The sequence below is a fragment of the Mus pahari genome, chromosome 5 (assembly GCF_900095145.1).
Source record: "Mus pahari chromosome 5, PAHARI_EIJ_v1.1, whole genome shotgun sequence".
Classification (NCBI taxonomy): Eukaryota; Metazoa; Chordata; class Mammalia; order Rodentia; family Muridae; genus Mus; species Mus pahari.
Genome location: NC_034594.1, coordinates 109,860,267 through 109,883,510, shown reverse-complemented (window position 1 = coordinate 109,883,510; position 23,244 = coordinate 109,860,267). Strand labels below are relative to the sequence as shown.

Here is a 23,244-nt window from a genome sequence, read left to right as displayed (position 1 = left end):
TCAGACACTCCAGAAGAGGGAGTCAGATCTTGTTAAGGATGGTTGTGAGCCACCATGTGGTTGCTGGGATTTGAACTCTGCACCTTTGGAAGAACAGTCGGGTGTTCTTACCCGCTGAGCCATCTCACCAGCCCGACATGTTTATTTTATGTATTTTTATTTTCTGAGTGTTTACATACATGTATGTTTGTGTATTATGTGCATACCTAATACCCTCTGAGTCCAGAAAAGGGCTTGAGATCCCACAAGACCGGTCCTATAGATATTTGTGAACCACCACATGAGTGCTGAGACTAGAACCCCTGTCCTTTGGAAGAGGAGCCAGTGCTTTCAGCCACTTAGCCATCTCTCCAGCCTGTTTTAAAATTATGTGTATGTCTATGTGTGGGTGTGTGCACTTGAATGCACATCCCAGTGGGTGCAGGGGGTGGCATCAGATTCCCAGGAGCTAGAGTTACAGGCAGCTGTGAACTGCATGGTGTAGATGTTGGAGGCAGAACTTGGGTCTTCTGAAAGAACAGTATGTTTTGTCTTCTTTTTAATAATTACTCATTATGTGTAGGTGTCTGAGGGGGTTGGAGGGGTATCAGATCTCCTGAAGTTAGGGTTACAGGTTGTCAAGAGCTGCCTGATGTGGAAGCTGGAAATCAAACTCAGGCTGTCTTCAAGAACACGTACATGCTCTTAACCACCGACCCATTTCTCTTGCCCAAGTAGTATACGCTTAACTGCTGAGTCTTCTCACCAGCCCCCTGCCATCGTTTTAAACATAGGAAAATTTGCTGCCCAGCTTTGACATATCCACTCCACTCCAGTCCTGCATAAATCAACTGACCTAATGATACTCAAATGAAAATGAAGTGTAGGTCAGAAACGAAACCTTCTGTGCAGGGTTTGTACTGCTTTGAAATGGCAAAGCAAGGTCAGAACTGTGGTGAGGATTTGCCTTACTAACAGGCAGCACTGTGTAAGAGTGAGACTCTTGTACCCTTTCTCACAACTCCCCCTGTCTGTATATCTAGTGCTCCGGGCTGCTTCTATACCGTGGGCACAAAGCATCAGTGCCCATATTTGCATAGCAGTGGGGGGCGTGGCAAATTCAAGCCGGCTCGGAATCTCCATTTAGCTACCGCTCTGTACTATGCGGAATGCTCCAGGCTTCTTCTCCCCCCCCTTTCCCTTTCTTCCTTTTTTCCTTTCTTTTCCTCCACCCTTTCTTTTTTTTATTTCAAAGTAATATACCTATACTCTTCATAGTGTGGTTAAGATGTTCCGACCTTGTGAAATGGGCATCTTAACTGTTTCCTCCAAAGAGCTGTGGCTCCTTTAACCGGTAGTTGCGGGAGGAGCTGTCCTATCAGCACCACGGCCGGTCCCACCCTGCAGAGACTGCGGGCTGCCGCTCAAGGGCAAGTTGGGCGGAGGAAAGACGGTCTAGAATTAGCCATCTGGATAGTTCCTCAGCCTCCCAAGGGACCGCCTTCCTCCCCAACGCCTGTCCCAGGCCTTGCAGAATGGAGGGAGCTAGCGTTTAGGTTCTCACCACCTTCTAAGCTAGACTGAAATATTTATAGGCCCAAAATACTTCTTGGCTCTGGGATTTGCAGAGCATTAAGCCAGTTAGCTGGCATTTGTCCTGATGCGGCCTGGGCCTGAGTGAACAGTCTGAAGAGCTTGGGTGGAGGCAGGAAAGGAGGCAGGTTCCAGCTGCTGGGTGAGCAGATGCAGGGGGCTAGCTGCAAACATAGATGCAGGAGCTAGCTGGATTGTCTAGGTGTCACCCAGCTCTGCCCTCTGTAAGCTCTGTGATCCCGAGGAAGACCCTTAACCTCCCCATAGTCTGTGCCTCTGAAGTAGGGACGGTGGTGACACCAATTGGTAGGACATTGCAAGTCATTGCAGGTGGAATGTTTAGAATGGTGTCAGACATGCAGCCTGGAAAGGCAACTTAAAAAGAGTTTAGTTTAAAAATAACATATAAGGGACTGGAGAGATGACTCGTGGGTTAAAAGCACTTCCGGCTCTCAGAGAGGACTCGCACCAGGCGACTCACAACTGCTTGTAACTACAGCTTCTGTGGATCCTCTGTCCTCCACAGGCACCTGCACTCACATGCACCCACACCCACACATAATATTTAAAAATAAATAAGCTTTAAATATGTGTTTGTCGCACCAGGATAAGTGTGTGAGAGTAGACAGTTGGAGTATAGACAAAAGGGGGTAGGGTGGAGTGATCAAGCTGGAATTTTTTGGTGAGAGGGCCATACACCATGCTAGGGTCCTGGCACTGCTCTACCAGAGGCCACCACCCCCTTGGCTTACCCACAGGACATCAGGCATCTGAATTTGGAGGAGGGACAGATGTTCTCTCTGACGTAATTCCTGTCACCACCACTGAGTGTCTTATTTTTTTTTAAAGATTTATTTATTTATTATATGTAAGTACACTGTAGCTGTCTTCAGACACTCCAGAAGAGGAAGTCAGATCTCGTTATGGATGGTTGTGAGCCACCATGTGGTTGCTGGGATTTGAACTCAAGACCTTCAGAAGAGCAGTCAGTGCTCTTACCCGCTAAGCCATCTCTCCAGCCCCCGAGTGTCTTATTTTTATTCCTTCATTTAATCTTCCTGAAAGCCCATGAGCAGACTTTGCAGGTGAAGACTCCAGGCTTAGAGAACGTGACCTGTCTAAAGCCACAGAGCAGGGACTGGTGAGCCTTCCGGAGCACTGGAAGTCTTTACACTTAGTGTGACATGGCATGGTTTTCAACCTGTTCAGTCTCCTCCCCCTTTTCTGGTGGACAGTTTGGTGACATCTTACCTAGTGTGGGTCGTGCATGTCCTGCTGAAGAGTTCTAACAGGAGAATCAGGCAGCTCAGCCTCCATCCTGGGAACACTGGATGAGGGACACTAGATACGGAAGGTTATTTGCGGGCGTAGGGTAGCAGAGCCTAGCATACAAGAAGCCCTGGGTTTGATCTCTAGCACTGAATAAACCAGACAGGGAGGCTGCTATCTGTGATGCCAGTGAATGGGAAGTGGAGGCAGGAGGATGATACATTCAAGGTCATCCTTGGTTATGCAATGAGTTTCAGACTAGAATATGTGAACTTCTGTCTCAAACAGATAAACAAATACTAGTGATAAAATATTAGAGACAAAGAGATGGACAGAGAGTTGTCTTTGAGGGCCTAACAACAGTATTTGTTGAATGCTCGACAAGGCACGGTTCTAACTTACTTACTTTGCATCTAACTAACTTACTTATTGAAACTGTGTTAGTAGGGTAGGTGCTGGTCTTGGTTTCACTTTGTAGAATGGAAAACCCAAGTTCTAAAACTTCCCAGGGGTCATATGCACCAAAAGCAAAAGCCAGAGCCAGACTTGGGGTCCAGAAGCTTTGGTGACTCCCAGCTTTGTTCTTCATCATTGTGGTAGTGAATCTCTTTGAAGAGCAGGGTCTGAATGGTGGAACTGATGGACAAACCCATGGGTGTGTGGAACCCTGTCCCAAGCCACCATTTCCAAGACTGTCAATTGCCAGCCTTGTTGCAGCCTCTCCAATGAGCCTTCACTAGATTCCACATCCTTTTCTGGCCATGATGTCTCCGTGGTGCTTCCCTTTGCCTCTTACAGGGCTCACTGTACAGGATCCTTGGTGTATCTCTCAGTCCTTGAGAGCAGAACCTGGGTGTCTGCCATCTTGATGGACAGAGTACCTGGCAAAGCACATGGCAAATGGAAGGTGCCCAGCTAAGGGTGTGTGAATGCTAAACAAAGAGATCATGCCAAGAACCTTTTTGAAAGTGGGATGCTATTTGAAAGAGGGAATACCAATTCCCTCATGTAACTGGTTGAGGATGGGGATCCTCAGAATGAGGGAACTAAGGGACTCCTGGGACCTTGTTCTTCTTCACTGAGACCAAAGGAAGTAGGAAGTTTCAGATCAGAGTGCTTAGTGATTTGGTTCTCTCTCTCTCTCTCTCTCTCTCTCTCTCTCTCTCTCTCTCTCTCTCTCTCTCTCTCTCTCTCCTCTCTCCCTCCCTCCCTCTGGCTCCCTTGCTTCCCCTTCCAGCTCCATCCCCGGCTTTCTTCTGCCCTTGACCTTCCTCCTGAGATGCACTGTGAAGGTGTCGTGAAGGATGATGGTACTAGTAGCCACCTTGAATAAAGTCAAGCATCTCCCCAGCCTCGCCTTACTCTGCCTGTTCAGGACCCAAACAATGAGAAGTGAGGACAGAACAGGAGCCAGAGTGAGCCCCAGAGCAAGTACAGAATCCCCCAAATCATATGGCTCACTAAGAATACAGTAGGTGCCACAGCTAGCAGGCACTTGGATGTGTTCCGAGAGAAAATATCTGGACCTGTTTATGACCTCAGGAGGCACCACTGTCCAGAGTGCCCCCCATGTGTCTTTCTCCATGCAGCCCCCCATTTCTACAATCTTTCTCCTAAGCTGTATTAGTCAGAGGTCTCTAAAGAAACAGAACTGACAGAATGAGTATATACATATATTCATTCATTTATAGTCATTCATTAATATATTCATATTATTCATTCAACAAATCCCACTTGTATTTATGGGATTCATCAGAGTGGCTTATAGGCTGTGGTCCAGATGACCCAGCAATGTCTATCTCCTGACAGAAAGACCAAGAATCATGTAGTTCTTCAGTCCATGAGACTGGATGTCTGATGTTAGAGACCTAGAGGATCTTGAGAGAGGTGCTGGGCTTCTGTGTACATTGGAACCCCATAGAAGTAGGTTCTGATACCAGCAAAGGAATGCCTTAGCAGCAGGATAGATGAACTTGCCAGCAAGAGTGAAGGCAAGCAGGCAAAAAGCAAAGCATCCTTCCTCCACATCTTTTTATGCGTCCATACGTAGGGTGGCTCTTCCTGTCTTAAACTGTCCAATCCACTAAACCCCTGACGGTGATGCCCAGCTGATGGCGATGCCCAGCTGCTCGGGTTTAAGTTGATTCTAGAAACAATCGCATTGACAACCAAGGTTAGCCATCATGTAAGCTTCTACCCTAGCCCACATGTATCACGAGCCACCAACTAGGCATATTAGACCTATGGCTAGGCTGGGTTACATCCATCATCTCTCCCCCTCCCCGCTTCATGCCCCTATCCACTCTCCCACGGCAAACAGAGTGAAGGGGCAGGGAATGTGTAAGATATGAGGAACATTGGGAGAAAAAAAGAAGGAAAGCCACGCACACACACGCACACACACACACACACACACACACACACACACACACACACACACACACACAAAACCCATGAGTGATTCTCTTCTGCTCTAGTTTCAAACCTATGGACTAAGTCTGCCTCCCCAGCTCTATCTCTGAGAGACTCAAAACAGCCATTCCAGCAAGGAGGGAGTCCATCATGGAAAAGGGAGTGTGGAGGCTGAGGCAGGGCACTACTGGTGGTGAATGTGGCCTGTCGATCCACAGAGTCCTCCCTCATCGCCAGTATATCTTGGCCTAACTCAGTTACCCACAGCATCATCTTCCTGTCTGGTGAAAGGGGAATAGTAGAACTTACCTTTTCAGGTTGTTGTGAGGATTAGAAATGATATTTCACTAAGAGACTTTCCCCGACACATAGAGAATAGCTTGGTGAGGGCAGGTGTGTGTGCTGGGCATCCTTCGAGTTCCCCTTACAGATGCTTGGCACCTGGAGATGCACACTCAAAGGCAAACTAAGGAGGCTACAATAATTTGCTGCCTGGAGAGTGATTCTCTGTTACTCTGAGGCTAATGTGGTTCTCTCATTGTCGCCTAGGACGATGACCGTCACCTGCTTCCAGTCTCTTAAAAGACTACCTTCTGAGGAGGAGGGTCAAGCAAGGTCCCTACTGCAGTGGAGAGGCAGGGCGGGGCCCCAGGGACCTACCAAGGTGCTGTTTTAAAAGTCCTCTCCCATCATGCTTTTTAAAAAATGATGATCTAGTGAAAGCAGCGGGGTGTGGGTGTACTCCATTAGCAAGGGAGCTAGAAGCAGCCTGGCCTTTGGACTGTGAGAGCTGGAAATCGGGCCAGCCCTAGCCAGAGAGTATAGAGACATCTGAGACAAGGAAGTCTAGACTGGGCCCTGCAGGGCTAGGAGCTGGAGGGCCCCGGCAGATAAGGTCGGTAAGCTGGGCTCCTACTGGGGGGCTGGGATGGCATTTGAATCAAGAGGCAACACCCTGGAGACACTCTGAACCAAGAAACAATTTCTAGATTCTCTTAAAGATGTAGTTTCCAGAGGGATGATGGTCTGAGAGGCCTAACTGGATTTGGTCCTCACATTGTATTTGGATTGGGATTAACAATGGGCGCAGAAATTGGCCATGCAGCAGCTGACCATGGGGGCAAACCATAGACGTGCCACGTCTTGAGCTTGGGTACAGCAGTCTAAAGCTTTTGCTGTGAGTGGACTGCTGGTTAGCTCAACATCTCAGAGCCTGGCACAGCTCAGTGTTCTAGGCAGGGTCAGCATGTAGCTGACCTCTAAAGGGTGAGTAGGGCTGGGTCAAAGGAGGGTGACAGACTAAATCTACTCTCAACCCCACTAGGGCCATGAACTAAAGCTGAAGGACTCAGGGTCTGTACCTCAGTATTTGTCAATATTATCCTGCCTTCATTTGTTCAGGCTAAGCCTGGGCAGGTTGAATACTTTCCCATGTTCTAGCAGGTACAGGCAGTACTTGCCTGAGCTCCTCCTAGATTTCTTTGGGAGTGACTTAAAGTTTCCATTGCTGTGAAGAGACACTATGACCAAGGCAACTCTTATAAGGACAACATTTAATTGGGGCTGGCTTACAGGTTCAAGGGGTTTGTCCATTATCATTAAGGCAGGAACGTGGCAGCATCTAGGCCGGCATGGCTCTGGAAGAGCTGAGTTCTACATCTTGTTCCGAAGGCAGCCAGGGGAAGACTACTAACTTCCAAGCAGCTAGGAGGAGGGTCTCTAAACCCATCCCCACAGTGTGACATACTTCCTCCAACAAGGCCACACCTTTAACATCAATGCCCCTGTAAGCATATTCAAACCACCACAGGGAGGGGACTTATCTGTCCTTTCCTGCAGGACCACTTCCTGGTGGGCGGGTTCCGGGTGCAGAGTTGGGAAATAGGAACCAGGTGAGCCTTAGCTGTGGTCCTGTAGGTAATGACACTGGAGGGACAGCAGAGAACTTGTCATGGTTCCTGAATGCACATGGCTTTGCTAATCACCTCTAATGGAGCAGGTGGAAGGTACTTTAGCTCATTCAGTAATGGCATCAAGCCACCAAAGTATGAATAAGAGGAAAGGAGAGAGGGCATGGCTTCTCTTTCTTGTCATCTGCCGGGAAATCGAGCCTGATTACGCTCTGATTCAGAGCCTTCAAGCTGCTTCTACAAACTTACCCCTGTTCAACCTCCTGAGCTGACTTCTTACAGACTGGTCCCCAGTCACAGCTCAGAGGCGTAAACAACCCCAGTCTGCTGCTGACTGCTTCTGTCCGCATGAAAGTGACTGGCTGGCTGGCCTCAGGTAGACACAGTTCACAAAGCCCCTTGTCACCACTGTCACAGTGACAACAGTTTATCCTGCAAAAAGGCAACAATGCATTGTACATAAATCTTTGCCCACATCTTTAATCATGTTCCTAGGACAATTTTCTAGATGTGCCAATGTTCCCACAGTGGGATAAAGGGCCTGGTGCTCTTATCAACAGTTCATGTTATAATATTCATTAAGATAGTGAACTCGATACCAACAGATGAGAGTCTGTTTAATTTGCATTTTAAAATTTTTGAATGGAAGTGCAGCCTAGTGGTGCATGTCTTTAATTCCAAGCACGTGGGAGTCTGACACCCTCACCTCTGTGAAGTTTAGTCCTGTCTACTTACCCGGTTCCAGGCCAGGCCAGGATGCAAAGATGGAAACGGAGCCCTTGTCTTTGTTTTGAATGACTGCATGATGCTTCTGTGAGGTTTTCTGTGTATTGTTTACCCTCCTTTCTATCACATAGTGAAGGTCCTGTTTTTACCCTCCGTTCTATCACACGCTAAAGGTCCCGTCTTTTGAGGCAATAGCTCTTGGCTTCTCACACTTTTAGCAGGTAGCTCTGTAGTTTTTTTGAATGTCTGCAAAAGGTTCTGTTTTTTAAAAAATCCTTATAGAGATTTTAACTTTTATGTATTCAAAAATCTATTGGCATTTCCTTGATTATATCTGCCTTTGATGTGGCACTTAAGAAGTTCTTTCCTATAACAGACTTATAGACGAGTTTGTGTCTGTAGTCTGTAAGTTCTTATATTTTGATTTTGTTTTAAGGTTTAACTCTAACTGATCTGAATTTTATTACATGTGTCTTTGTAAAGTGCTACAAATTCTCTTTGAATTGAGAGTAATAACTTCACTGATTAGCATGGCAGAACTGGTGAGCCAGGGGAGGGAGGGAGGGAGGGAGGGAGAGAGGGAGGGAGGGAGAGATCTGGAAGAGAAGTGGGATCCATAATGGATCAAGGTTGAGGAGAAGGATGAAGGGCTGTTGACAGGAGGTTACCAGCTGGGCAGTGGTAGCGCACACCTTTAAGCCCAGCACTTGGGAGGCAGAGGCAGGGGGGTTTCTGAGTTCGAGACCAGCCTGGTCTACAGAGCGAGTTCCAGGACAGCCAGAGCTACAAAGAGAAACCCTGCCTTGAAAAACAAAACAAAACAACAACAAAGACAGGGGGTTACCTGAGGCAGCTGCTTTGACCTACAGGTATGGGGCAAGAAGAGGTAGAGAACAGTTTTCTTGGGACAGGAGGTAGATGAGGATCCAGCTCAACCCCCGCCTCCTCCATGGTTGTGGGGGTGGGGAAAGCAAGGAGGACCAAAAGAGAGCTCATGAAGAAGGAAGGTAAGAGAGTGGGAAGAGCTGACTCGGTGCCTCATGGAGACAGGCTCATGAGTGACAAGTTTCTGAGCTGGGGGAGGAACTGTGGTCGACATATCATTGGGGCCACTGGCATGTAGAAGAATATTGTGTTGCCCTCGGGAGGCGTCTTGAGACCTCGGGATGCCATGGATCCTGTGAGGTGAGTCTGTTGGAGGGGAGCAGACTCAAGGAACCTAAGCAAAGCCCCCATGTAGAGCATGGTCTCAGAGCCTTTTCACACACAGGCATACTTGTCTAGAGTCAGGCAGGAAACCCAGGGCTCTCTTTCAATGCCAACATCTTTCTTATATACTAGGGACAGGGACTTGGGACTTTACCTGACAGTCTCCTTTTGTCCTCTCTCTGCAGGATCCTAGTGCCGCCCTACCTCTGCCACCGACCATGAGTGGGATGGCCAGCATGAATTCCGCCAGCCGCCCACACTATGCCTCCTCTATCCCCGTGCCTCGAGCTTCCTCCCAGACCAGGATTCACACCCCAGGCGCGTCTCCCCAGCTGCGGCCTCGCCAACAGGCTGCTGACCTGGCCCTGAGTCCCCAGCGAGGGGCCTCCCCAAGAAGGGGCAAGGCTGCAGTCTCTTCTAGAAACTCATCCCCCAAGACTTACAGGGGGAGAGGAACCCCCAGGGCTGCAGGGCCAGCCAGGGAACTGGCTGGGAGTGTAGAAAGCCTTCCCAGCTCCCCCTGGAACAGCCCCAGGGTAACCCCCAAAACAGCCCTCTCCAGTCAGGCAGGATCCAGAAGAGCTGGGGAGACACAAAGCACCCAGAGGAAGAAGACCCTGGAAGGAATTCCAGTTCGCCACACCAGAGGAAGGAGCCCGCCCCAGACAAGTTGTCATGGAGAAACACAAATTCCAGGACCTCCTGAAGGTCGGATGCCTCCTGGCTTCCAGGGAAAAGATCAAAGAAACATCAATTCCAAGACCCCTAGGTGTCTGGAGCCCGATGAAGGGGAAGCTTCCGGGACTTTCTCTCCAGTGTGCAGCCCTGTGCAGAGCATGCGCCCCTCCGCTACTCCTGGGGTCATTAGCTTTTCCTCAGCCCATCCGCAGAGCCAGCCAATCACAGCCACGGTAGCCCCTTTCCAGTACAGGTGAGCTGGGGGGGAGGGGGGGCAGGCAGGGAGGAAAAGGGGGAACTGTGTTGAGATCAAGGGCCAAACTCAGAGATCAGAGGCTTTACTGACAAACAGTGGGTGGAGAACACCACAAGTTAGGAAAGGGGATGGATGGAGACATGGGGGTGCGGAGACAATGGAGATAGGACTGTAATCTGAAGTCTGTTTTTTCTCCCCTCTGGGCCTTGACAAGAAACAGGGACTCGAAAGAGTATCCTAAAACGGCCATTTCACACTCTCTTGGAAATGATGAGTCTATATTTGGGTATTAAAGATGTTTAAGCAGTCAGATACGCAGGCAGGTGTGTCAGCAGGTGTTTTTGACCGGCCAAATTTGTGTAGGCTGTTTGCTACCACGGTGTGTTAGACAAACGGTGTTGTCTTGAGCGTTGAGTTCAGTTGCTTGAGCATAGACCCAACTGTGCTGTTCTCCTAGCATTCTTGTGTCTGTCTGTCTGTCTATCTCTCCTCCCCTCACCTGCTTGTTTGCAGTGCTTGTCACGAGGCCTTATACCTGTTTAAATGTGTGGTGGATTGGCGGTCAGTACTACTTCTTTTTGGTTTTTTTCCGAGACAGGGTTTCTCTGTGTAGCCCTGGCTGTCCTGGAACTCANCCTGCCTCTGCCTCCCAAGTGCTGGGATTAAAGGCGTGTGCCACCACTGCCCGGCCAGTACTACTTCTTAAGTCTCGAGGCAGGTACTATTGTTGTTGGCAGTGGCTGCACATTCGCAGCAGCGTGGTCAACGTGCCAACCTCCCCAGCTTGCACATATGGCAAGCTAAATGCCTAGAATAACACTTAGCCAACTAGGCTTTTTAAGTAAAAAATAACTCTTTACTAACATGACCACATTAAGTAAACTAAACTTTAATTACTAATCACTATGTAGGTTAGAAATGCTCAGATGCAAATTAAACCCCTTCCTGACTATACTAACTTTCTGTGTACCACCCCCACCCCACCCCACCCCCAACAACTCCTATGCTAATACAGGAAGCAGCTGTCCATTTGTATTTTGCATCAGCCCCTGAGTACTGGGGACTCTGAGACATCACAGCAATTGAAGGGCGGGGGCCTTAGAAGCATCTCATTCTTCACTATAGGTCAACTCATGTGTGTTTAGATCTCTAGACAAGATTGTGCAACCTTATATCACAGTAGTAGGTGTTGGGACCTGGGACAAGGAAATTAATATCCACTCTATTCTCTGTGTGGTCAGGCCTCATTTTCAATACTACATTCGGTTATGCACACCATGTTTTTTTTACAAGGACGTCGACACACTGAAACGTGTTCAGAAAAAGGCTGACAGCTTAGCGAGGAGTCCCGCAGAGGTGTTTTAAGAATGATTAGAGGACGTGAGGAAGTTCGCTTGCTTTGGAAAGAGAAGGTGCAGGATGGCATGTGAGCTGTTCTCAAATATGGGAAAGGCTGTCACGTTGTAAGATGAATTGGTTTGCTTGGGGCAGCTCCAGAGAGCTGACTCAGTGTCAGAGTGGCTCAAGATAGATTTGAAGCTGGATAGGAAGAACTTTCCAACAGCAAGAAAGGCTTACAAACTGCCGTAAGGGAGGGAGTTACTACAGGATCCCAGCTGATTCCACAGCCCAGGAGAGTTCTCAGCTAGGCCGGCCCCTCTGCCTGACTGTACCTACAGACTCAATGCACCGATGTCCCTTTCTCTAAGGGACAGGTCACATCTGTCCCCTTTCTTTCTCTATCTGAGATTCTGAAGCTAAAATTAAAACAAGAAGCACAGACACAGGGAAGGCCTTCCTTTTGTTTCTCTTTTATTGGACGTCAAACCCACAGCCACTAGCGTTCTAGGCAAGGGCTCTACTACCAAACCCCCGCCTTCCTTTGAATGGCTTTTTCCCTAACAGCTAAATGACTCCCTGGTGACTATGACTCTCCTCTCCTACCCAATTCCCTTCATTTCGAATTCATTCTTTGGGAAAAAGTGTCTAGGTATTAAATAGTCTAAGATTTTATATTATCCACCCTACAAGTCCCCTGGTATATTTACAGTCTGGCATTTTTCAAAGAGGTCAGACTGTTTCCCTCTGAACATTTTAATGCAACTTAAACAGAGCCGTGCTTCCACCGATCCGCAAACATGGGCTGCGTGTTTGCATTTTTTAACAGAAACGGGATTGTTACACCTCTCCGGGAAGAGCTGTCCTTACCGACCAACTGTGCACTTCTCGGGCCCTCAGTTGTGGTTGGAAGATGGGTCACAGCTCAAGTAAGAGTTGGATGGAGGATACCCCAGCATGCTGTAGGCAGATGGGCTGGATCTCCACACACCGTGCTTGGCCGAGAGCTGCTGCCATGGACCAGCTCTGCCAAGAGCTTGGCTGGGCCACCCATCTAAGCTCTAGAGCCAAGGAAGTGCCATCTGTTCCCTAGAATCCATAGACATCCTGTTTTCCTGGAAATCTAGCTCCACCCCCAACACCTTGGGCTTCTGTAAAACCTCAGGTGAATGCAGAAGCAAAGATTAATGGGGGCCCTCTTCCTGTCCGGCACAGTCCAGGAAACAAGTTCATTACCCATGGTTCACTTTGCCTCTCAGGCTTATGTTTTCAAAATTCTGGGTGTGGCCATCCCAGATACTCAACTGCCTCCCACCTCCCACTTCTCACCTCCTCTTGATGCCCTTCCTCCAGGGGCCCGAGAAGGCAGAATGTCCCTCTGGCCATCTTCCAGGTTTTGGTCTCACATCCAATTCCATCACAGCTTCCTCCTTAACTCCCTGTGTGTTCCTGTGACAGGTCACCTCATCTGTATCAGAATCCTCTGTCCTCCCACTTACCAAGGGCTTCCTTTCTCTGATAGTGCATGCCTTCTGTCCTCAGGCGTGTCTTGGGTCAGACTGTAGTTAAGGAGTTGGTTAAGGGTGTCAGGAGTGTAGGGTCATTGAAGTCACCAGTGTGGATTTTCTCTCCTTTGGTTCAGCCTCCTCCCCCTGACTCTGTTGTCCTGTCCTTTCGGGCTGAAAAGTATGACAAGCCCCTTGATATATAGGGAAATATTGGCAGGTATAGACACATGTGCAGAGCTAACTAAAAGCAAAGAGGCAAAGGCTACCTCCCTCCATGCTCCTAGGTTTGGGGTTCCTGGTACTTACAGATGATCCAGTCTCGTCTGCCCTTGTAACACAATGGTGGCGGTAGACTGGTGACAGTCAGAGCCGGGAAGCACCTATATGCTCTAAGACAGACACTGCCTATCTCTTTATATATGATGCTATCCAATGAAACCTTTAATAGGTTATATAGAGTTCCTTTGCCTCCACAAAATGTTCTGTCATGTTCATAACAGTATGCTGCATGCCCATGCTAGGTTTTTTTTCCCAAGAAAACGACAGTCTCATTTTCGCCTGTGCCCTTGACTGCTGTGTACGTGGGTAGATTGAGTGTGCCCACCGTATCAAGCACCTCCCAGAGGAGGCCAGCATGAGACCTCCTGCTTTCTCAGTTCACTCCACTCGGCCTCATTTGGTGCTGGGTACCCATCTGAGGGCTGGCAGGCACCTAACACCCCAAAACTGCCCAGATGGCTTAGAGCAAGGCAGCTATAGTCACAGACCTCTCCTGCAAACACAGTCAGACTGTAACTCTAAGCCGGCCCTTCAGAGGTCATCTCCCCCTCCTGATGAAAGCCAGGCTCAGAGAGGGGAAGATGGTCGCTTGGGTTACACAGTGAGCTCATGGCGGAGCTGAATTCAGAGTCCCAGACAGGGAGGTATTGGAAAAAGTGAAAACCTAAGAGATAAATAGCAGCAGCGCTAGAGACTCCCAGGGTCCCCTGGCCCAGCCTGTCAATTTCCCCTCTTGTCTGCACAAACCTCCCTTCCCCCTCCTGCCAAGCTGCCAAAGGGTCCATTTAGCTGGTGACATTGGGGCGGGGATGTGGGGGTAGGCGGGACTGTTCTGAGCCCAGGGTAATTGCATGTAAGGAGAGCGCCCACAGCCTTTGTTCCTGGAGCGGTTGTATGGTTGGGACTGTGTTCTGAGGTCTGTGCACTGGGTAGCCAGTGCCCAGAGACCTCACCCTCCCTTCCTGTTGGCACCATGGGCCTAGCTTGACCTTGCCCTCCCAAGAGTCACTGTGGCTCAGGCTAAGCTTACTCCTCCATTCCTGACCTCGTGTGCTTGAGGTGAGCAAACGCCCTCTGAGTACCAGGAGTCTGGCTTCGACTTCAGACAGCTCTTCCCTGCTGTCACGCTCTCTGTTGAGCAGACATGACCATCTTAAGGGCGAGAATCACAGCAAGACAGAAGACTCCCAGCCTGGAGCTACTGGGGCATCTTCCTGCTCTGTGAATAGTGTAGACTGCTGGGCTGCAAAGGGCAACAGATGTTGAACATTCCCGTGCCCTTGGAGACGCCGCCTTCCTGGTCCAGCTCTGCTGCTTGCTAGGGTGTCTGCATGTAGACACATCCCCAGAAGGCTCAGAGAGCTCACAACATTGTAGAAAAGAGGACCCAAGCTCAAAAAGGGTTTGCCAAGCTCCACAGAGGGGCTTTGAGGCTATGAGTAACCTGTCCTTTTCTCATCCCACAGATTACAGACAGACCAGGAACCTGCTCCTGTGCCTCAAGAAAGCTGGGTCCTTGATGGATATACCAGCCCCCCTAGCAGAACTGAGGACGGCTTTTCCTGCATGGGTAAGTACCCTGGGAAAGATTTCCTATATAAGAGCTGCTGTCTGGACTCTCCTTATCTCTGAGGGGTAGAAGTGGCCTGGGTCTAGGACGGGCTTCTTTTCTATTGTTTTGTGATAGGACCAAATTAAAGAGCCCAGGTCAGCCCCGGCACCGGGATTATAGATGGTGCTACCACACCCAGCTTAAATTTATCTATTTTAAAACAGGTTTGTTTTTGTTTTTGTTTTTTTGGGGGAAGGGTGTGCGTGTGTGTGCGTGCATGTGTGTGTGTGTGTGTGTGTGTGTGTGAATGTCAAGGTCTTACTATGTAACCCTGGCTGGACTAGAACTTGCTATGAAGACCAGGCTAGCCACAAAGCCAGCCCTAAATTTTCAAAAAATTAAATGTATGTGTGTTTGTGTGTGTGTGTGTGTGTGTGTGTGTGTGTGTGTGTGTGTGTGTGTGTGTGTGCCTGTGTCATGGCACATATGGAGGTCAGAGGACAACTTGTAAGAATTGGTTCTTTGCAGGATTGAACTTGAACTTAGGTCATGAGCCTTGCTAACAGGTGCCTTTATCTGCTGAGCCACCTCCTCTGCCCTCAGGTCTATCTCTTGATGTGAGATACTAATCTGTGAACTACCAGGACGATATCCCCCTTGCTTGACTCAACTCAGAGTAAAGCTGTTGAGTCTAACAGCACTTCAGGGTCAGGTTAGGAAGGTGCCACAGGGGTGGGGTTTGGGGGGAAGGGGTATGGGGGGGAGGACAAGGTCATGTTTATCAAGTGCTTGGATAGTGAGAATCTCTGTGCATGTCACGGGGAGATCACAGTAGACAGGCGACAAGCTGGGAGAGAGAAAGACAGGTTGTAGTAAAGCCCAGTTCAACATGAAGGTGCTGGGAGCCAGGGTGGCAGTCCAGAGCTACCAGCCTGGCTGCCCAACACCTGTCTCCTTCCTAGGAACACCGTAATAACAAGTTACTCCCACACACTTACCCTTCCCTGTGTCCCTGTAATCACAGTGTCACTCGGTGACACTGTGTGCCTGCCACCCACACAGTTTGTTAACAAACCGAAAGACCAGAGACTGACTGAGAAGACCCTTGATTTCAAACTCAGCCGTAGGCTTGTTCCAGTTCCAAGTACCTCCCTGAATGAGTGCATGCTGAACGAATGACCAAGTGCCTTGTGACCCATTGGCTGGGACCTCAGAGAGTCACATTCTAAACTCCCGATGGCATTTATGTTTGTGCTGTTCCTTGCAAACATTAAAACAGAAAAATATACCTTAGAACTCAACAATGCCTAATACCAAAGTACACATAACAGCACACTGCAGGAAGCATGCTCTATCCGTCAGTGTCCCAAGCCAAGGAAATTTGCTCCATGAAAAACAATAAACTTGATTTTGCTTGTAGTGCTGAGGCTTGAACCCAGGGACCTGTACATGCCAGACAGATGCGGTACCACTGACACTGCCGGTCCATCATGAACTTGCTTTTAGAGACCCAAGGCTGTCCTGAAGGTTGGTCTTACAGCTTCGTTTCTGTGCCCTGCTCCAGTGGGCAAATTACAGTTTAGCTCACAGCCTGGCCTTGATATCCTTTGGCATGGGTAGCATGCAGCTGTGTCTTCTCTTCCCTGCTGGGCAGGTGGGAAGGTGAACTGCTCTTTGGAGCCATTTCTAGAGAGTTCAACAGCAGTGATCTTGGAGTGACTGCAGAGCTACCACGTTTACTTTGTACAGCAGGGGTTGGCAGAGGAGGGTTCTGGGGCAGGGCCTGGGCATTTAAAGGGCAAACCCCCTCCTCCCACAATAAATACACATGCATCGAGAGCAGGGCATGGCAGGGACACAAGTAAACCGAATTTCACAGGCACTGATGGAGCATCAGAATAGAATGTGGTAACCAGGAAACTATGTGCGGCTCTATTTTTACATTTGCAGTTTTGTTAGCATAATGGCTTCCTTATGTGTGTACCACATTGTTAGGCTAATGAGCTCCATCCACCTAGCCAGGCCCTCCTTACTCATCCTGACCCTGTGAGCTGGGACCAGGACTTTTGCTTTTCAGATCTGCTGCAGGCTGACACTAGGAAGCCCTTTGACTTGTTAGCTTGAAGACCACCCTCTCCAGTCGCATCTCAAAATGTCCGCTAGATCCCAGGTTAGGTGATCCCTGCGGGGAAGGCAAAAAGAACTCTAAGGATGAGATTCACAAGAACAATGGGAAGCACCAGCCTCCCCCGGGGACACCTAGGGAAGGGATCAAGGTTCACGGGGCTGCCTCCATCTTGGTCCTTGCTGGTTGTCATGGTGACAGACACATCTTTGCAGAGGATCCTCTGAGCTCTTTGATGGGTTAGGTAGGGAGAGATTTAAGATGTGCCTTCTTTGTGGGGGACCCCACACTCTCCAGAGCTTGATGAAGAAGTGGGGAGAGAGGAAGAAAGGAAAGAACAGAGTTTCCACTTTGTTTTGCTCTTTTACTTCAGAACTTAAGCGGGACATGTCCTGAGTCACTCTCTGTGTCAGCAAGTGTCCAGTGAGCATTTTCTTTGTGTCAGACACTTGCTGTAGAAAAAACGAGTAAGACTTTAACCTGCTTTCAAGGAGTTCACAGTTTAGGGGTTCAATCTGCAAACTCTCTTGGAGTATCTGTGTCCCCAGTGTCCTGCCGGTGTACTGATTGACAAAGGCTGCACCGGGCATGCATAAACCATACTGCAGCAGGGCCCACATTGTTGCCACTTCCTGTGGAACGAAAATCAGGTGCCTTGGAGCACATCCCATATAGCTACTTCCTAGTTGTTGGCTATATTTTAGTACCAACCTGTGGGAGATGGGGGCCTTTAAGCTCAGATACATGTGGCCCCTGCCTGTTGGTGAATTCACTGTGTTTGATGAGCAAGGACCTCAGGCTGAGCAGTCTGTCACTTGTGCCTCCCGTGTAAGCCAGGTTTGCTCTTCCATTTCAAGTGTTGCTCTTCCAGCTCATAAGCATGGGGAGGTGCAGGGTCCATGAAGGGAAAGAGAAGGAGAATGGCAGAGAGTTCTCTCTGATGTATAACACACTTCAAATCAAAACAAAACATAACCCTACTTGGCCTGAAATAGAGTCCAAACAAGCACTTTATGATCTTTATATAGCAGGAAGAAATTTTCCCATGATGCCTTGCTGCCATGCTGGAGTGTTGGGAATGATGGCCTTCCGAAGCACCAAAGGCTAGCCACAGCCAGCTGTTCCTTCTGCTTTGCCCTGGGGGCAAGAGTGTAAGACTCCTGGCCACAGGTGCTTACTCTTGTTCCCTGACTATCCCAGAGTCCCCCCTGGTTCTCCCAGGGACAGCTCTGCACTGGGTCCCTCTGCTCACGCCTCCGGCCCCCCGGCTTTCTCTGCACGCAGCCGTCCTCAGACCTTAATTTGAACAGGCAAGGAAACCAGGGCTGACTCTGCCACAGGCCCACATGTGCGAGGCCATGTGCAGGAGTAGAAAGGGTCGCCTCGAGGTTTACACGGATTCCCTAATTACTTCCACTTTGTGGCATGTTTGAATGAGTGTTAAGTGGACACACACTGAAGAGATCTTCTCGCATAGAAACATGCGTCACTGGGGAACCAGCCAGAGGCTCTTCTCTCTGCCTCTGTCCCACAGGAGGGTTGATACACACGTAGACTGGGAGGGACCTGCGCAGTTGGCCTCGGGCTGGGAGATTTTACTTGGTGGTGGTGGCTTTTCCATCGGTGTCCTGACTGTCATTAAGCCACAGTTCATGTCCTATGGATTGGGGCCCAGAGCACTCATTCTAAGAAAGCTGTTGTGATTTGCACAGTATGTCCACTGTGACTTAGTCTGTGAGAGGAGTACAGAATGAACACTGTGCTCTCTGGGAGAGGGTGCAGAGATCGCTCTGCACTCAGTGTGCGACACAGAGGTGCGAGCAGACGTCAAAGACCACATGACCTTAGAGTTTTCTCGACCTTGGCCTCATTCTCCCTGAGGAGGGATTGGCCTTATGCTTATGATTGATGGTGGTGAGTCAGCAGATGGACCATGGCCTCCCAGTTCCCAAAACACGAAGCTAGCCAAATGATAATGAAGACCAGCATTTATTGAATGCCTACTATGTGTCAGCATGCACCAGGCGCCTCTTTCACGAAGTCCTTTATGAACTCTGTGTTGCTCTCTTTGACACTTGTTGCTCAGGTTAGAAATTTTAAAAAATTTTAAAAAATTAAAAAAAAAAAAACCAAAAAACCTGTCTGAAGATGGGACACTCCAGGCTGTGTCAGGATTTGAGCTCTGCTTGCCTGAAGGTCGCGCCCGTCTCCCTGAATCTCCTGGCCTTGCCATCTGCCACCAGGACTCACAGTGGTAACTGTACGTGGTCTAAGCTCAACTCAGTTGCAGTAGCCCCACCCACCCCCCGCCAAGCGGTAGGGAAGAAAATGGGGTCAGCAGGCCATACACCTTACTGTCATTTCCCTCAACCCCAGTGGGTCAGGATGTTGCTGGCACCTCTGTCATTCTGGGTCCATGTCATTTCATGCTGAGTTCACACGGCTGTGTTCCCAGTCCTCTGGGGACTTCTCTGGGCCGAGATAAGCTTGATGCCCCAGCCATCCGTGGAGTGAGACATGCACACAATTGACCAGAAAACAGAGTGAGTTTGGAGTGGATGCTATGTGCTGTGCCTCTAGTGGGGCAGAGGAGAAAGCTGCTGTGTGATCGAGCTTAAGACCCTTCTCATGTAAGCACTACAGCCATCTGGGACCAAGGAGGCCTCTAGGAGTCGGGGTGGAGGGCAATAACACTTGTAGCAGCAGCTGACTCTTATTGTGACTTTCTGTAAGGCAAGCGTTGTTAAAACACATTTAACAAGCCCCATCCAGCATGAGGGCTGGAGCCTAGCTCTGTGGCTTTCCTCTCAGCTCACTGCTGGCCAGTGGCACAGCATTAGAGAAGAAAATCTCTCTGCCTCCATTACTTTGGTTGTTTCTGGGGTGCATGGTGGCTCACACCTGTAATCCTAGTACTTAGGTGGTGGAGGCAGGAAGATTGGGGAGTTCAAGGTCATCCTTGCCTAAAGAGTGAGTTCAAGGTCAGCCTGGACTATAGGAGACTGTGTTTCTAAAAACAGTATTAAAGGAATGAGTGAGTAAATAAATAAACCTTCCCCTACAGGTTAGTGGAAATTAAGCACTTCCATGTAGGTAAAGTGCTTAGAAGAGAAACCGGTGCGTAGTAATTATTCAGTGTATGCCCAATATTATTTATTATCAAGCAAAGTGTTATCCTTTTCATCCCCACCTTACAGATGGGAAAACTGTAGTATAAAGTACTTAAATGATTTTGCCCAACTTGGTCCATTCAGGATTTGAACCCAGGCAGTCCATCTTCGGGTGCCCTACACTTAGCCATAGATGCTATGACCTTGTCGAAGAAGATATGTTGAGTCCCCGTGAGGGGTCGGTGCCTGAGGGAGAAGTGTTAGGAGGGCCAGCGGAGCAGAGCCTGGTTCCATGAGGGGTCCAGAGGAAGAGGCTAGAGGAGGGAGGTCATCTAAGGTATGCTGCCAGAGGGGATTGAAATAGAAAGAGAGGGATCTGGGTTCTGCCGGCTTGGAGGAGGGAGAGGGAGCGAGAAGACTGAGTGACTCCTCCCAACAGCATTTGGCTGGCAATGAGATTTATCTCCAGAGCAAACTGAACCCAGTAGGAACAATTTTAGCAAATATCAAGAACTGCAGAAGCTAGGCAGCCTGGAGTCCCCTTTCCCAGTGTTGCCCAGGGCCAGGCCCTCTTCCTATCAGTCTTCCTGCAGGTGTGAGTGGCTCCACACAGCGTTTGCCACTTTGAATTTTCAAAACACAGTACATAGAGTAGGCAAGGCCCACTTGCCTGTTTTCTGCTACACTAAGAACCCTGCTTGCCCAACTCCAGAAGGAATTAACATTCAACAGCAACCTTTTAGTTATGCACTTACTATGTACCAGGTATGAGTCTAGAAGTTTGAACACAATTGGCAAAGACCTTCTGTCCTTGAGGAGTTTGGGATACAGTTGGGAGCTGTGCAGCCGTGCAGGATCCACACAGTGCCCCAGCGATGCTTCTGCTCTGACCTGTGTGTCCTGTCAAAGAGGTCAGGGTAGAGCTCTAGCCTCATGACACCCTAGAAACTAGAAGCGTCAGTAGTGGCACAGTTCCAGTCCCTCATGGTGGAAAGGCTGAGCCATCAGGAGCTTGAAGCAGTTATTGGGGAGCAGTGAATGCATGCACCCTGGTGCTCAGTCCTCCCCTCTAGCTGCCTATACAGTCCAGAATCCCCTGCCCAAGGAATGATCCCGGCCGCCATGAAGATAGGTCTCCCCAGACTCGTGAGACTGTCCAGAGGCCTGTCAAGTTTTACAACCCCATCACAAGTCGTCTGGAGCCGCTCCCCTTTATCTGGGTCCTTGCTACTAGAGAGTAGATGAGTTACGGGTAACCCTTCCTTTGTGTTTTTCCTGGGAATGACACCCCTGCCCTCACCCCCAGATCCTGTATGTCTTGTACTTGGCTGCTGTAGAGAGAGCCACTCTTTAACTGTAGGCAGCTGCTTGAGTTATTTTTGTTATTTGGTGTTGTTGGTTTTTGTTTGGTTTGCTTTGTTTTGTTTTGCTTTGCTTTGCTCAGAAACCTTAGCCCCTTGTTGAACCTGTGTTCACCAGCAGTCCTTGGGGAAGGTCTGAGCGTAAAAGATTGGCCCGATCTTAGGGACCTCCCCAGCCTAGCTCTGTCCCACCCAGTGAAAGCTGGCCAGCCTCCTTAGCACCTCTGTACTGTGGTCCTCTCAGAAATCCCAGAGTAGGTAAGGACCTACAGGGGCTTTGTCTCAAGGGGGTCAAAGCTGTCCTCGTCCTGGTGCCTCACAGAAACTGGATTATATCCTCTTATATTCCACATGGCCCCCTTGGCAAGAGGATTAAAGCTCCTGGCTCTGCCCATCCAGGGTGTTCAGCAGACTTACAGAGAAGGAGCTTGTGACAAGAAGCTGAAGAGTAAGGTAGCAGACACAGGAGCCATGAACATAGGCACTGTCTTCTGTTCACACTGGGTGCGGCCTTGAGGGGAACGGAGGCCCAGAGGAAGCTAAGAAAGGGACAGTGAGTTCCAGTCACTCACCCCAGAGCACCCAAAGCCCTGAGAACAAGAGAAAGTCAAAAAAATACTTGGATATACCTTCTTTTGTTTTTGTTTTCTTGAGACAGGACCTCACTGTGTAGCACTTGCTAGTCAGGAACTTGCTATGGAGATAGACCAGACTGTTCTGGAACCCACAAGACCTGCCTGCCTCTGCCTCCCAAGTGTTGGAGTTAAGGACATGCACCACCACACAAGCCTGTACCTTCTTTTAAGGATTCCACTGCCACTGAGGGCAGAAATACAAACTGAGGGTGTTCTGCAGTGCAAATGGGGGTCAGATAGCTAAGAGAACTTCCAAACTGAAGGGGAACTAAACCTCAGTGGAAGTGGAAGCCGGGCATAAGGAACCTGGGATTCCATACTAAACAGGTTCGGCCAGGAGCAGGATTCTGTGAGCTCATCGCATCCTTCCTGCCTTAGAAGCCGGGTGGGTCCATGCAGAGGCAGGAGGAAGTGCTGAAGTGGCAAGTTCCTTTAGCTAAGACTGGACTCTGAGAAGGTGAAGGGCTCATCTCTGAAGGCCCCGCCCACAGCTCTAAAAGCCCCGCCCACTGCGCTAAGAACTATTTCTAGGATTTGCAGAACTATTTTTCTGCACCAATTGCCAGTGAGAGCGGTTAAAAATAATTGAAATGCAAATCCATGGCAGCCCTCTATGGAATACTATGCCTTACTGAGAAATCTAACAAAAAAAAAAAAAAAAGCCCAGAGGTGTCAGTGGACCAGCGAGAGCAGCCACAGCATGGGAGTGTCTCCTCTGGGCAGTACTTGGCCAGTTGTCTCCAGCAGTGTCTTGGCCACATCCTGTTAAGGTTTCTTTATTCATACAGTGATCTTTAACTGTTTGGAGCTTCCGAACCTCCTTAAGAAACTGATGGATATTGTGTCTCAGAGACAGATGACAGTTATCTATCTGGACATGTGGCTGACATTTGGTGACTCAGTCTACTGACCACCTAAATCTGGTCTGTGGATACAGATCATCAAGCTATTTTCTGTGCTAGGATGTCATCGATGGGTTGGCAAGCCAACCTCAGCTGTGGGCCTTGTGTTTCCCTTCTGTTTGGGGTTTACTTGGCCCACAGTGAGGCAATAGGGTTTGTTACAAATAGGCCAGTTATTCCCTGGAGGGAAATGTTGCATAAGATCATCTCCACGGTTCCATGTAACCTTGTGATTCAGCAGCCTGAGACAGCAACATTGCATGGAAGATCTGCTTTGACTCTGGGTTAGATCATAAAAAAGGACATATACTCGCCCAAGTAGTTTGCCTGCCTCTACTGAATATATGGGGTTCTCTCTCTCTCTCTCTCTCTCTCTCTCTCTCTCTCTCTCTCTCTCTCTCT

The 23,244-nt window shown here is 49.1% G+C and overlaps 1 protein-coding gene across 4 annotated transcripts in view; it reads left to right on the top strand.

The window, feature by feature from the left end:
• The window catches only part of Nav1 (neuron navigator 1), a 255,032-nt gene that overhangs the window by 69,478 nt on the left and 162,310 nt on the right, over positions 1-23,244 (top strand). For all 4 annotated transcript variants that reach the window (XM_029538188.1, XM_029538187.1, XM_029538186.1 and 1 more), the window contains exons 2-3: positions 9,284-10,029; positions 14,624-14,727. In XM_029538188.1, the coding sequence (XP_029394048.1) occupies positions 9,317-10,029; positions 14,624-14,727 (817 nt within the window). In that variant the 5' untranslated portion in view covers positions 9,284-9,316. The remainder of the gene's footprint in view (positions 1-9,283; positions 10,030-14,623; positions 14,728-23,244) is intronic.